This window comes from Colletotrichum siamense (assembly GCF_013390195.1).
Source record: "Colletotrichum siamense strain Cg363 chromosome Unknown KSG_Cg363_contig05, whole genome shotgun sequence".
NCBI classification, from domain to species: Eukaryota; Fungi; Ascomycota; class Sordariomycetes; order Glomerellales; family Glomerellaceae; genus Colletotrichum; species Colletotrichum siamense.
The window spans coordinates 4,132,693-4,147,832 of NW_023501018.1; the positions used below are offsets into that span (position 1 = coordinate 4,132,693).

At 53.3% G+C, this 15,140-nt stretch overlaps 3 protein-coding genes across 3 annotated transcripts; 1 reads left to right on the forward strand and 2 right to left on the reverse strand.

Annotated features, from left to right (window-relative positions):
* Positions 1-7,473: 7,473 nt before the first annotated feature.
* On the forward strand, positions 7,474-9,140 carry GPR1 (G protein-coupled receptor GPR1; the record flags this gene model as incomplete). Its single annotated transcript, XM_036640529.1, has 2 exons — positions 7,474-7,712; positions 7,790-9,140. The coding sequence occupies 2 exons, from the start codon at positions 7,474-7,476 to the stop codon at positions 9,138-9,140; spliced, it is 1,590 nt and encodes a 529-aa protein (XP_036494543.1).
* A 1,199-nt stretch (positions 9,141-10,339) lies between these two features.
* CGCS363_v008681 (uncharacterized protein) lies at positions 10,340-10,753 on the reverse strand (the record flags this gene model as incomplete). Its single annotated transcript, XM_036640530.1, has 3 exons — positions 10,340-10,441; positions 10,502-10,667; positions 10,722-10,753. 3 exons carry the CDS (start codon positions 10,751-10,753, stop codon positions 10,340-10,342), a joined length of 300 nt encoding a protein of 99 aa, XP_036494544.1.
* Positions 10,754-11,836: 1,083 nt separating this feature from the next.
* CGCS363_v008682 (uncharacterized protein) lies at positions 11,837-13,282 on the reverse strand (the record flags this gene model as incomplete). The annotated part of the gene is made up of 1 exon (XM_036640531.1): positions 11,837-13,282. The coding sequence occupies one exon, from the start codon at positions 13,280-13,282 to the stop codon at positions 11,837-11,839; it is 1,446 nt and encodes a 481-aa protein (XP_036494545.1).
* Between the last annotated feature and the right edge of the window lie 1,858 nt (positions 13,283-15,140).

Consider the following 15,140-nt stretch of genomic DNA (forward strand, 5'->3'; position numbering starts at 1 on the left):
AAGTAGAGACATCGCATCAGCTTCGTAAAAGGATGCGCGGGGTTTTCATTCCATCCCATGGAGCTCAACCCGTGAACGCCGGGCGCAAAGTGAGAATTGAGAGGTATGCTAGGGACCCGAGGATGTCGTTCGAAAACAATGCCTAAATCAGGCTGGTCAACACATCACCTAGCATCGTCCTTTCTCTACACATCAAGGCATCTTAGATGCACGCCATGTGGACGCCAAAAAGTCGGCTTTGTCCCTCGTAACGTTGAGGAACTGTCCAAGCTTGCTGACTTTCTGACTTTTGCTTGTCAAGGAAGGTCTTATTGTAGAACGACATGTGGGGGTTGATTTCTGCTTGCGGCGGGCGGCTTTGGACTCTTCAACCCGCCGCGGACTCCACGGGGACCAGACGCAGGCGATGGCCATGACTGGCCCGAGGAGCCCGCATCTGGGGGGGCACAGCCGGTAATTGCCATAGCTCCCGGCATGTAGGTGAGACCTTGAACTTCAAGCCATCCAGACATATGGCTTGCGCAGGTCGGCTTGGAGCGCCTTGACGACTCTAATGAACCGCGCCCATCTTGGTGAGGGTTCATATCGTGCAAGGACAGCCTACATGGACGAAAATAGGGCTTTGTCGATGTCTTACAAGTGAGCGGCAACTGCCGTGGCTCTTGTCTGGAATATGGTTGTCTCTGCTATGTAGATGAATGTGTCAGCAAAAGGCTTGCCTAGACCGTGGGCTAGACGTCCACAGGGATCGACAAGCCCGTCCGAGGCACGAGAACAAGTACAATGAGGCACAAAATTGTCTGGTCTCGGAAGGAAAGGATAGCAATTGGATAATCCTTGTATGTATGCGACAGGCTCGCAAACCCACCTCGTGATGTGGGAGGAAGCCATCATCTGAAAGGTGGGATGAGGAGCCGAGCAACGGTTTTCTAAAACATAGTCAGGCAGGGACAGCTTGGACGTCAAACAAAGTGATCTGCTAGCTGAGGTAATAGAGATGGAGCGGGTATCTAGGCCTTTTGCTCGAGTGGGCTGGCAAAGGCCAAGGGACCGGCTTTAATGGGCAAATAGCCCGCTCGCAGAGTTGATGGGGTTTGACGACCGTGCGACGAGCATCTCGGTCTCGGTTTTCGGTGGCCAAGTTCGAGCGTCGGCAGAGGAGGGCACGGTCAGTGGAGATGGGGATCGGAGAGCGACGACGATCTGTGTGTGAAGCAACGTGGAGGAAGGACAACCGATCGGTTCGGATGAAAGGTGGCTCGCGGAGCCGATGGTAGCGGCAGTTGGTGCGTCGAGGTGGCGCCACGAGCGACATGGCCTGTAAAGGGGTCAGTAATGCAAAGATTTGAGCCAGTGTCATGAGGGGCTTCACCTTCATACCGGTAATCTCCATTCCAAATAGCCCGATTACCTGGGTGCGATGTTGAAAAATGTTGGTGGTAGTTGTGGCAGCTGAAAGCAGATAAAGTTCGTAGAGGCTGCTTGGATCTTGATTGAAAATAGGAATTGAGGGGACCCAAACATGCCAAGTCGAGGGCTGGGCTCACCAGGCGGATGTGTGGGATGGACAGTTTGAGACTGACTGGCCAGTGACTGGTAAGGGGATCCCGTCCATCCAATTGTCTGGTTGCCATCCTCGATGATACTTGCGTCCCAATCTAAAGGTTAAGCTTTGGAGCTGCGACTGGGTTGGCACGGCTCGCGGGAGGCGCGAAGTGCGATCAGCCAATCAGTGATGGTACGCAACCAAGATTGAGGGCAACTTCGGCAGATGTCGTCGGTCGAGTCGGCAGGGGGTCCCTTACCACCAAGGGGTGTTGCGAGGATGTTTTGTGGTTGTAGAGGAGATGCTCGAACACGAACGACGGGAGGCCGGGAGGTAACGACCAAATTAACCCATCAAAAGGGTGGAGGGAGACTGAGAGAGCCCGGGCATAAGGTATGCGCTGCACACGCATCTGCACGACCATCTGCACCCGCACCTCCCGGTCCTTGTCCTTGCCGTGTCCCATGGTTGCGCTGGACTGAACAGCAGCTATGTACGTAGTTTGTAGCTTGGATTCGTAGGGCAGGGCGGCTGTTGAACTGCTCTGGCAGCGACGGTAGCACGGTAGGTAGGCCGTGGGAAGCTGACACAGCCCACATCCCGCTGGTCACGGCCCACGAGCGAGCTCGGTGTTGCGGCAACATTGCCCAGATACGTCAAGGGCCGTCTGTTCCTTCCCGTGGCTGATGACGCGTGTTACCTCAAGTGGAATATGGCACCTGAGGTCAGACCTGCTTCGTCTGAAAGGCGCAAAGTATGGCAAGAGTAGCAGCGGTGACGGTCAGTAGAGCAAGTCAGACCGACGCAGGCATTTGGGTTAATTTTGGAACGCAACAGTTTACGAGCCCCAAGACCGAATACGGACTGCAGGCCGCGCTGGCTGCAGGCGACGCGGGCAAAAAGGGCAAACCTTAAAAGTGCCCCGAGATGCCAACGACTGCCGACGACGCGGAGTGTTCAGGTTCGTATGTAAATAGAGCGCAACGAAATGGAGGCGTCTCGGCTCGGTCTTGGTGAATGCAATGCGTATGTTGGCATCTCGAGGCAAGGTCGAACGATCAGCAGCGTCTGGGTAGCGTCGCATACCGATCCCGGCGGTGCCGAGAGTCCAGATGAGGGCTGCGGACACGCTGAGAGACTCGAGCCTCGATAGCGCGAAAGCCATTTCTGTGCTTGTGAATGCTTAATATCGAGGGCCTCGAGGCACCACACGGAGGGCAGGCATGGCACTGCGGTGGTGGTGCAAGGAGTAGAATGGCCGTACGCCGGAGGAGCAGCAAGCCGCATTTTCCGTCTCTCGTTTCCCAATGGATCGAGACCTGTCTCATGCTTGCCAGCAGTGGTCGACCGGCTGCGGTTGCCAGAGATTGCAGAAGAGGGCGATCCAACCCAGATCCAGGTTGAGTCCAATGAGAGACGAAATTAGGGGTCGCGTTTCCTAGGATTGCTGGCTGGAAAGGGGAATGCAGTCCCGAGTGCCGCGACAAGAAAAAGGAAATACGGACGTAGCCCTGTTTCCAGACGCAGGGAACGGCGCTCGCTATCAGACAGCGCGTGATGTCTCCTTGACGAGAGGTTCGTGATTCTGCCGATCCATCAAGGAGTTGCGGCTGCTGTGGTTGATTGAAGCTGCTGAAGGCAGACCGCCAAGTCGCTAGGCAATTGATTGACGGTGCCAGTGGATGGATGCATTTGATTAGCTAGGTATGTTGATGCTGAGGAGGAGGTCCGGTGCCAACGGCCACGAGGGAAATGGCGGCGTTTCACCGCTCCCAGTTGCCATGAAGAAGGAGGCCCTCCTCACACTCCCATCGCCGGAGGAGACTTGGAGGCTTTAAGGTACCTAAACTGCTAGATTAGAGCGTGCGCCCCTATCAACAACACAGTCAGTCAGCTAGCACAAGGCCCTCTGATCGGTGAGATGCGCAAAGGGCGGCGCGCCAACGGACGTAAGGACGGTGAAGGTACGTACCATATGTGGTATTTCTGTCGTTCCTGGTGGCAGGTAGTTAGTTGGTCGACGTTTTTGCCCAAGTGAGGTTGGTTCAAGTTGATTCGCTCCTTCGCAAGCTGAGGGATGACAGATGGGTGATGCGATTCGATGCTCATTGACTCTTTCCTGGCTCGTGCTCTCGCACTTGCAGCGGCTGCAACGCCTGGGCCAACTGCCGGACCAGACAACTGGGCAAAAAGAGTCAGAAGGCAGGTGCACTTACCTCACCTTACCTGCCTGCCTGCCCGGTAGGTAAGGTAAGGTAAGCAGCAGGTGCACCCGGGCACAGGGCAGGATGTGGCAGTGGCAGCAGTCGTATGGCAGTTGCAGGAAGGAGAAGAGAACCGGAGGCAAGTGCGTCCCATGCAAGCGGTTGCTCTGTGCGGCAGCCGTTGCAGGCGCATCCCAGGATGGAAAGAAACGGAGATTCAAACTTTCACCTCTTTCTGGCGTCAAGGTTCAGTGTTCACTCCTTCGTGAGTTGTAATCAATCCGTGTAAGCCGGACATTGATGGGCAAAGTAAGCAACCGCAGCCTGCTTGGGACACGGAGGAGGCGGATGCCGCGGTGCCGTACCAACAGACGGCCAGGAAGGAAGGTGAGGTGCATTGGATCTCATCTGCGACTGCTACTGCCTGCTACAGGTGCCGCTGCAGGAGCTACCTCCGCCGTACCTACCTAACCTACCTTACCCTACCCTGCCCTACCTGCCTTCCCCGGACTTACCTCACCTCGCTTGGTGGTCTTAGCTTTGGCACTCCACTTGCTTCCCCAATCGATCGTGCTGACAAGATATCCTCTCTCACCTTCCTTCCTCTTCGCGTGCTGAACTGGACAGTTTCGCCGGGCGCTCCCTGACAATAATTCGGAATCCGGCTCCTTCATTCCATCTCTCACACACAGAGACTGGACCCGTGGACGCTCTCCCGTCTTGAGGTGGCGTTGACGGTCCATCATTATCCGCATCAACAACAACACACAGCCTTTGGCTAAAGTCTTGGTCAGCTCACTTACACTCCCTCGGCGGCGCCCAAAGCTCCTCTCCCATCCGTCAACTCACCAAAAACAGACACGACTTCACACTCCCCCCAACCCAAGCGCGAACTCGGCCATCTTGAACAGACTCCGGGCAGACTCGTGGGGGATTTGATGGGATATTCATTCAGCCAGGCCCTTTAAGCGCATCTGCTTGCCGGTTTCGTCCATTCAATGTCGACCACGTCCACGTCACCTCCACTTGGATGACCGTCCCTGCGCACCCGTCCAAGCCACACCACCTGCTGATGCTCGTGGCCCTGACATTGGTTGGTCACCACCGACAGTTGCCTCATTCGCTCCAATGTCGTTGCTCGCCCAACTCACAGCGTTCCGCCGTTGGTTTGGCCCATCTAATTGACTTATCCCGCACAAACTACTTTATGCATATCCATAAAGTCCCGCTCGGGCCTTGCTTGTGCTGCGACCTGGCCAAATGACCTCGAGCAGGTGGTAGCAGCCCTCCTCGAGGCTGGCAACTTGTTGACTGGCAGACAAATTGCCCGCAGGAAGAGGCAGAGGCGGCCAAAAGGTACGTAGCCCCTTCACTTTCCACCCAGGGGTGCACAAGTCTTGTGCTCCTCTCCAACCTGCGATTCAGAATTTCAGAGGGAGCATCGGCACGCACCAACACAACTCAAGACACCATCTCACCTCACCCATCATCATGGCCCCATTCCCGTGCCGTCCCCCCAATCTCACTATCCGTACACAAATCCCCAAAGGACCCCTCCCCCACCACATGTGCCGGCACTCTGTGCGCCTACCTGCCCGCACCCACAAAGTACAACGAATACACACCTCTGGTATTACCCTGCTCTAATCATGTTCATCTTTCAGCGCTGTTCCCGGACAAAGAGATGCCTCAAAGCCCACTGACGAACATGCCGCAAGCATGGATCGGATGCGGCCCCTGGCACCCCCATCTTCACCATCATCGCGCCAACGGCCGTGACAGTCCTGTTTGACACCGTTTCCAGCGAGACCCTCGAAAGCCGCCAGAGACAAGGAAGACACCTACACCGACGTCGTTGGCGATCTTGGGGTTTGACACATCATACCCTGTCGAGTATCAACCCAAGCCCTCCAAGCCCTTCTTCAGGTCCGTCGACGCAAGGCATGTCACCGCTCTCCCTTCTCCCTCCTCACCGGATTGAGTACCGAGTTCCAACAAACAAACAAACCTTGGCCGCCTACCTAAGGTACACTACGTTCCGTTCTTGTTGGCGCTGGCCCTCCTCACCATCCGTCACCTGTCTCGCTTTGCCGAATCTAAACATGGCCTCGACTAGAGGTTTGCTGATGTCCCGGCACCTAATCGGCACCCGTCTGTCCAACTGCTGCTACTGCACCTACATGCACCTGCACCTGCACCTCGCGCCTTCAGTCGCGTGCATAGGCAACGCCAGCATAATCCTGCTGTCGGCACCTCTCCGCCCAATACACACAACATGCACTGCACCACAAGACCGCTCGAGGATGAAGCACAAGACTTGCACCATCGTCATCGTCAGTCCACGGGGGATCCCCCGTGAGCTCGGCCGCCGCGAGCGCAGCGCTCACCATAGCTTCCCATCCCATCAGCCCCCAATATCGAGAACAATAGCAGGGCAATGGATAGATAATTGCTTTTGTTCCTGCCCTGGCGCCTAGTAACCGAGGCCAGTCCCGCTTAGCCCGTCCCCTGTGCCGCCTCCTTTACACTTCCACCACCACAAGGAGAATGAGATGCGCTCACTCAGGTGGCTGTCTCTGTCTTGTCTCTCGCCTGTTACTGGGCTGAATTGCTCGCTCCATTCAATCAACGAGGAACGAGACGGGGCCTACTCCGTACCAACACAAGCAATCGACCCCCTCTCATACACCCTCCCCCCCGGCACAGACTTGACCGCCAGCCACCCACACTCTCCCAAACACTGACACTGGACGCTTTTCAATGGCTCCAACCCAGGCCAAACTCAACGCATCCTCGCTCGACAAACACCCGCGCCGCATCCCACGCCCCCCATCACACGATCGACGCACAAAACACACAGACGCACACACCGCACCGGATGCCTATTGCCCCTGGCTGCTCATTCATTGGCCAAGCCGTCTTCTGCCCAAAAGCCTCAAACCACGACGCTAACAGCCTGTCTTGCTTTTTCGAGTGTATCCGCTTCCCGTCTCTCCTATTCGTACTGCATTGTCTCGCCTGCGTCCGTCCCTTTTTAAGCTTCTGTCGCCCTTTCTGAACAGTAATCCGATGCCTGCTGGAGGACGGACTTCAATTTCCACGCCTGCGTTGCTGCCAGAGCTGAAGGCGCGGACAGAGGCTAGGCGCTTGTATTCCCATGCACCGCCATTTCTTATATCCGCCATCATCCCTTCCCTTCCAACTTCGCCCACCCACCGGTTCTCAAAGAGAAAACTCCCACATCTATCGACTGAATTTGATAGCCATTCGACGGACAAGCTCGGTGCGAACACGCTCGCTTTACGCTTTGTGATCATTGCCAGGGTCGACCATCGAATAAAGTGACGTCTGTTTCCGGCGGAGCGACACAGCTATATATACCTTTTCGGCACTCCTTTGCGCCCACACTTCGACATAAAGGACGCTCGATTTCACGACTGCGTATTTGAGGAAGGTCAAATTTCTGGGGCCAGGATACTTATCGAAGGAGTTTGGAAACAGCCATCGCACATCAAGAGGTGGATGCATCGGCAACGGAAAGGTTGGAGGTAGCCCTGAGAGATCCGGACTCGACCCCGCCGACGACTCGATCGTGAACACAAGTATCACCGACTGGTACGACCTCCTCGCCACACACATCAACATGAGGAATCCGAAGCCTCCCACGTGAACCAACTTTTCTCCTCGATTCCAGGCTCAGGCGTCCAGGAGAACGCAGCCGCCATGGCACCCTGGCCCTCCGCACTGGAAATCACTGATGCATGGCAACCGCCAGCTGTGGCCGCATCCGAGATTATCAGTGCTCGCCGGAGCCCTGCCTGGGACCGCGTTCCCGACGGCCTGACTGACCACCAATGGACAATAATTCAATCAACGTCACTGGCTGTTGCCGCTCTGAGCTTCGCATCCGTCACCCTTGCTTTCTACTGGTTTTCCCGCATGAGACGGAGCTTCAGACATGAGTAAGTCACGTTTTACCCAGACACCCTCGCCAGAGGGGTCATGAGCGTCAACCAGGAACATCGCTAACCATGGCTAGTCTCATAATGCTGCTCATGTCGAGCGACATGCTCAAGTCGCTATGGTTCATCATTTTCCCCATCGCCGATTTCAGAAATGGCCCGATCCCCTCCAGCTCTTCATTTTGCCAAGCGAGCGGCTTCTTCCTTTCGGTCGGCATTGAAGCATCTGATATTGCCGTCGTTCTCATCGCCTTACACACGGCCATCTACATTTTCCGCCCCAGATATTCCGGTCGACAAAGCGGCCTCTACCCCCACCGCCGGATTGCATTCGCCGTCTTTATCCTCCTGCCACTATTGATGGCCTCTCTAGCCTTCATCAACTCACCCGGTTATGCGAACAACGGCGAATACTGCTACTTGCCCGTTCGCCCAGAATGGACCAGGCTTGCGCTCAGTTGGGTTCCTCGATACATGATTCTGCTCACCATCGTCGCCTTATATGCTTATATCTACACATACGTCACCCTTCGCATTCGACGATTCGGTCGCCTCAGCGCTATGAGAAGAGCAAGTGCGACGCACATGCACGACGATTGGGCTCACATTCCTTCAGTGCCTCCTACCCCAAGCTCACGTCGCGGATCAGAAACTTCGATGGAGGATTCGGAAAGACAGCGGACTTCATCAACGACCACCACAATGACGGCGGACATTGAACTCATTCACAGCCGCCAAAAGATTCAGTGGAACTGGCCGACGTATGGAAACGAGGACGGCCGCATTCCCGAGCAGGATGAGAGTGTGGAACACACTGGCCTTGACCCCAGCACCAGTCCTTTATCTGCCACGTTCGAGCCAATATCTCCACCTCCGCAAAGTTACATCCGACGGGACACGATCGACCTGAGCCCGTCTTACAACTACCATCCCCACCGTCACAGCTTCAGCACTTACGGCCACCCGCCACACAGCCCGACGACAGCCCGCGCCAAGTCCCTGGCTAACATCTGGTCCATCCTCCGGCGCGGCACAACGCTCGACTCGGATGCCGACCACAACGCCACGCCCTTCCTGTTCCACCCAGCGATGGACGGCACAGGCATGGCCAAGACGCGCGACAAGATCCGCCGTCAACTACGTCTACTTTTCGTGTACCCCCTTGTATACATACTTATCTGGGCCGTCCCCTTCGTGGCCCACGTCATGCGCTGGGACAACCCAGAACAAGCCGGCCCGTTTGCGGTCGTGCTCCTATCACTAGTGAGCCTGTCAATACAGGGCCTAGTCAATGCGTGTTTGTTTTGCGCGGTAGAGAAGCCCTGGATCGACAGGAGAGCGAAATACAGAAGAACACCGTCCAAGTTAAGGAGAGACAAGGACGAAGCCCGGCAACGGGTCGGACGACGGACATCATCATTAGCATAGTCATTTGGTTGCTTATTTGGCAAGGCGTTTTTTGATACCACATGAGTTGAATGAATCTATCATTTTGATTATCTTACTTCATACCTATCGAACATCACGCCACTTTTGAAACATGTAAAACCGTGACGCAAGTGAAGTCTGACGCCATAGTCTTGGCTTCTCGGCGAAGGATCAAATGGCAGTTGACTAATGATGCCCCTTATTGCTGCTGTTGTCGTCCATCGTCGGTCGAGTGGCCCGCGCTTTCCGGGGCTGTTTTCTCTCGACCTGATGCCGAGGCAACCCTGATTGGCGTCGTCCCGTCCTGGAGGGCCGGCGGTAATCTCGGCTCCACTAGCGCCGTCGGAGGCCCCAAAGCTTCGGGAGATGCGACATTGGTGAGACGTCGTCCTGTCATCTGCACAACGGGCATCTCGTGATATGCACCTTCATGGGATGGAAAACAAAAAAAACAAGGTGAGGCTTTTCGGAGTTGGGAGTTGCGATTGTTCGGATTTTGGAGGGTGCTTGCTGCTCGTAACGTCGGCTTTTCAGGCCGCTGCGTGGCACTGGCCCCCTTTCTCAACAAAACAAGAATCTCTCGCTGTGGATGTTGTCAGATGAAAAGGCTGGATTGAGTATGCAGGACGGGCTTCATGTGCAAATCTGTAGCTCGCGTTGGGGTTTCTTGGAGTTGGTGATGTAAGGGCAAGTGTTCATTTGATGGAATTCTATAGTGTTTGAATACTCGTGCGATTTGTTTTGAGCTGGGATGACCTGTGAGTAGCTGGGGCTTACTTTATCAATTCGCCTTTGTTACTTTAGTTTTTGTTGCTGTTGTTGGTATCTGCTGTCGGCGTTGCTTTCGTCCTTATTGGTATCTTCGTTGCTATCGTCGTCGTTGCTTATGCCGTAAAGAGGTCAGCAATTGCCTGAGAAATACCCAGACACACGAAACATTCACACATGTCAAACCTCAGGGCAACAGAGTCAGGTGTGAAGATGGTATCATGTCTATCTTAGCAAAAGTGAAAGCTTTTGTCCATCCTTTTTTCCCCTTTCTAACAAACTTTTGTCTACCAATGATTTGAAATGAATCAACTTTTGTCTATGTCGTGAGAACCCGATTTTTGTCTATATCCCTGAAAATCGAAAACTTTTGTTTATCCCAGCCCAGCCCGCTTGTGCATTCATGTTTTTAAGATGTAATCTTTCAGAATTCAAAGGTTTCCGGCGTGGTTGAAAATGACGTCTCTCTGGCCGCTGCCTGAGCAGCATGCCTGCAGGTATTTGATGTTTTCTTCGGTTCCTCGTACGCAGCACTGCAGGGAAAGATGTTAGTTACACGGCTTTCTGGGAAATTCCGAAAAGGGCAAACCTACAAATACTCCGGGACCGTCATTGTACGTTGAGCCGTGGGGAGGTTGGCAGCAGCTCTGTGTAAGTCCGTCGTGGGCGAGACCAGGAGCGCCGGCATCCATGCAGACGCCGGCGTAGTTCTCTCCGACGCAGTCTGCGATGGACGCTGCTGAGCCGGCGATGCACGCGCTATGACTTGTAAGCTGGGAATCGAACACGATCGTGGGTTTGTTAGCCACTTACGCAATTGTGAACAAAACTGTTGCGGAAACCATGACGAAGATTGAGGTGACGACAAAGTCTGAATTAATAGATTCGATATTATTAAGTGCTGAAGCTCGAGTTTGCTGGATATTTCAGTCCCGTCAATTGTTTCCATCGTCATAGTCTTATATCTCAACATGCCACCCGAGCTATTTCGGGACCGCCGAGATTCACGACAAGTCCCTGACTCAACCTCGCACCGTTATCTCGCAAACTCCCCCACGCGCCACATGTGGCGTGCGCTCACCCCGAGCCACGGTCTGGAACCGTCTAAATGACGCTGCAGGGCCATCCCAGATTGCTGTTAATTTGGCAAGTCGTCTCTCGCTTCCCTCGTCAAAGAATCCTGACCGATCGACAGGAGGTCCTTGCGGTGTGCTGCCAAAAATTGACGCGGAAAAATTTGAAGAAACTTCGCGGAGCCCGAGACGATCGCTTCGATGGGGTTGACGGCACGCGACAATTTTTGGCCCCCAGCGCCCGTTGGAACATGAGATACCCATGTTTACGAGGGACAGAAACGGCGTTGGAAAATTGGAGGAGAGAGGTATCAGAAGAATTTGCGAAATTTCTTCCACTCGTGAAACATTCCCAATGTGCAAGTTGCAGCAACGATAATGTCTTATCGGCTGTTCATGACACGACGTAGTTCCTGGAGAGGCCTTTTCTCGATCTTGTTCGATTGTGAACCGGACAACCGGCGAGGCCTGGGCCGGCGATTCTCTAGCTCAAGCCCTAATTGTGGGAATGCCAGATGTTCGGTCGTTGGGCCTTCAATGTGCAGTGAGTTGAGTGAGTGTATTCATTGTGTATCATGGTATCTGTGGAGAGTGTTGTCTTCGAGGGGAGCTTTGGAAATGATTACTGCCCAGTTTCTTCATATGGATCTCGTCGCATGTCCCCCTTCCTTCTCAACCGTGACGTTCTTCCCGTCATTCCCCATGTCCTTCTCAGCGCACCCGTCATCGCTCCCGCCTCTATCTCCATTGTGCCGCGAATAGCTCAAGACTTTATGGAAATATGCAGCCCTTATTCGATTTTTCAGTGAAAACCCCATACCTACCTAGATATCGAGACCCTTTTTGCAGATTGCGCTACCATGTGTATATGTCGTCCTCGTCTGTGTCGTCCTCATCTGAGTCGAACTTCTTCGGAAAAGGTGGCTCAGGGCCCGGCTCTGAACGTCGTCTAAGATCGTCTGCAGATGAGTGATAGAAACATCCGTCTGTGTTTCCCAACAATTCTATAGCATCATCCTTTGCGCTTATGAAGGTTTGCCAATCCGCGATTTGAGAATGCATGTGATAATTGAACAGTTCACCCGCTGGGTGGTGCCATTCCTCCCAGTCCTCGTCGTGTTCGTCAGGTGTATTGTGGAGCTCTTTGGGTAAATGCACGAGATAGCTCGTTCTGTACATTTCCTTTATACGTCCAAGATATCTGTGGCTTCCTGCCGAGAAAATTCTGTACAACGTTACTCCCTGGGCGTGTGCGCATTTCTTGACCTGCTCTCGATAATACTCGTCTGGACATTGTTGAGCAACCCCCCACATCTCAGCTGTTGGCTTCAAATTGACCGCCAACTCGTCAAACAGCTCTCGGTATTCGCCAGCGATACATGCAAGAGCAATCTGATGCGTCATATCGGGCCGCCGCCATGCAAACTCCCGTAGCGTTATTGGATGTGGGCAATGAGGCCACCAGAAGAATTCAGGAAGGCTATCTCCGTGTGTAAACCTGTCTATCCTGTACAGATCATTATTCATGATAAAACGGGCGTTTATGGCTTGTCGAACTAGCACGCTTTCCGACTCGTCAGGGAAAAGGTCTTCTAGGCAGGTTTCAAGCCACCTCGCAAAGGGAGTATGATGGTATGCTCCGCGAATGACGGCCGAGATCTCGTTTTCAACAGGTTGCGGGCGCCTTAACCGTGAATAGCGATCAATGTTCCCGTCCCAAGCAGCCATAATGATGACGATATCCTTGTTGATAGGTGGTAGATCACGGGGCAGTGGCTTGTAAATCAGGTCCGCATACTGGCTTTGTAGAACCGTATGCTCAGGGCCTCGCCAATGCTCGGGGCGTACGTGGCGGTCCTCTTGGATGTCGAAGTAATGAGAGGAATATTCGAGAAAGTCACGTTCTTCTGTATCGTGGCCATGAGGACGCTTCTTTTCGAGAGATGACCTGACCGCAGTGTCACCGTTAAGGCACGCGCCGGCTCTCGGTTCATCTATATCGATGGTCCTGGTGTAGTCGTTCATAACTGCGTACCTCGCTGGCTTGCTTATGATAGCATCTCGGATGTAGGCGTTGTTGTTGTCTTCAGCCTCTTCCGCAATGGAGACGTCTGGAAGCAGTTGCAGCTCGTCGAATAGTTTATTATAGCCTGCAACTGCACAAGCTCTTCCGACCTGGTACCGCATTCTTGGATAGCGCCGAGATAGTTCGCGATACGTCTCTTCTGTGGCTATATCGGGATACCATATGCAGTAAGGCGTCACTGCATCTGTTGGCATCTCCGGTATTATGTTATTCATGATGAGACGAGCGTTACGGGCCCTCGCACATAGCTCATTCCCAGGTCGTGAACATAAGTCGGCAACTTCTGAAGAGAAGGCGAATAGCTGGTGATGCCGAATGCCATGGATGAGGGGATGCAAGTTTGGCCACGTGTAGGTTGGTATGCATTTGCCGTTATAGACATCCACATCTTTCATGCATGCTAGCGGCGGATTCAACAACTTGAAGTTGTTCTTCGCTGGAGGTGCCAACAATAACCTTGAGTCATGCCTCTTTGGAGGTCCCAAGAACAATTTTGGGATTTGACTTTTCGATGGTGCTGCAAGCTGCGAGATACTAGAAAATCGTCGGCTATTCGCCCATCCGACGGTGATGCTTGGGATCTGACATGGCACCTGAGATACAAGGCGAACACGGGCGTTCTTTGACACCACCCTGCATGGATGGAACCTCGAAGGTGGGGGGCGCGGGATTCCCGACAAAATCAGGGACGATAGGCTGAAGGTGCAGAGGAACATGGCGTTGGCAGAGCGCCGTTGGTATGACCCATATAGGAGTTCGGCCAATGTCGAAGAGATCGACCGGCTGAAGTCACATAGCCCACTGAAGTTGCAAGCAGATATGTCCATGAATTAAATCAGAGAAGCCCCAAAATCTCAAACTCAAGGTTGATAAAAGATTTGTTAGCCTGAGGTTTTCATACCTTGGAAGTTGATAGTAGGTATGTATAATAGAGACTTGGGCGGGAGCACGTGGGAATTGGTGTCCTACCCAGCAAGGTCTCTGAACTCTCCGAAGCTTCATGCGTCGCACATACTATGACAGTGATGACGACAAAAGCAAGGACGAGCATTATGATAAATACAATAAAAAGGATAAGAGGAGTAGCGGCAATTATAACAATACCTGCAATAAGGATAACATTTCAAAAAGAAGCTATAAAGATGGGCCTTGCTATTTAGACGCATACTTCTAGCTCACTGGCCAGATAATTTGTATTAAATGGCTTATCCCCCCTATGATCCTGATTACTCCTATCGTCTTTGTCGTACCTGTTGTCTTTGTTGTCCTTGCTCTCCCTCTACCTATCCCTCACCCTGTCCCTATTGTCGTCTTCGTCGTCGTCCCATTATCGCTTGTACCTACTACCCACCCAGTCACCTACGAATATTAGCCTGGATAGCAAAACTCATGAATTGGTCCCAACCATAAAGACGTAACTTGAGGCTGAATAATGCTATAGTTTATGAGACTCGAGGTAAAAACAGCGTAGTGGGTCGAGCGACAACAGCGTACGTTCTTGAAGTCTGAATTCTCCTGCAGTCTACCTGAATGTAACAAACATGTTATACTGTCATAGTAGCCCGATCCTACTTCACGCAGATGCCTCTACGGATCAATATACTTCTTGAGACCACGGAGACGACCTTTTGCATCTTCCAACACCGAATCCTCCTTACACATTGCGAATCTCAAATAGTTCTCCGCCAAAGATGCATTATCCGGAAGATAAAACTCGGTAGGAGGTATAGCTGCGATTCCCAGCTCCATGATAAGAAACCAACTCAACTTGAAATCTCGGGGGCGGGAAGCGACATGTGCTGGAAATTCATATGAGTCGGGGATCTTGACCTTTGAAAAGTTGACCAAGACGAAATAGCCGCCCTCCGGATCGGAGTATGGCAACCCAAGCTCGTCACAAACCTCGACGAACCGCTTGATCTTGCCTTGCATGCTGCTGCGCGACTCCTCCCAGAATCCATTTACCCCCGCCAGCGTATAGCCGGTAGCACAAGCCTCCTGTAACGGGCTTGGGCTCGAGTAACACACTCTAGTGTGTGCGGCGCTCACGTGTTTGATGAGGTGCTGGGGGCC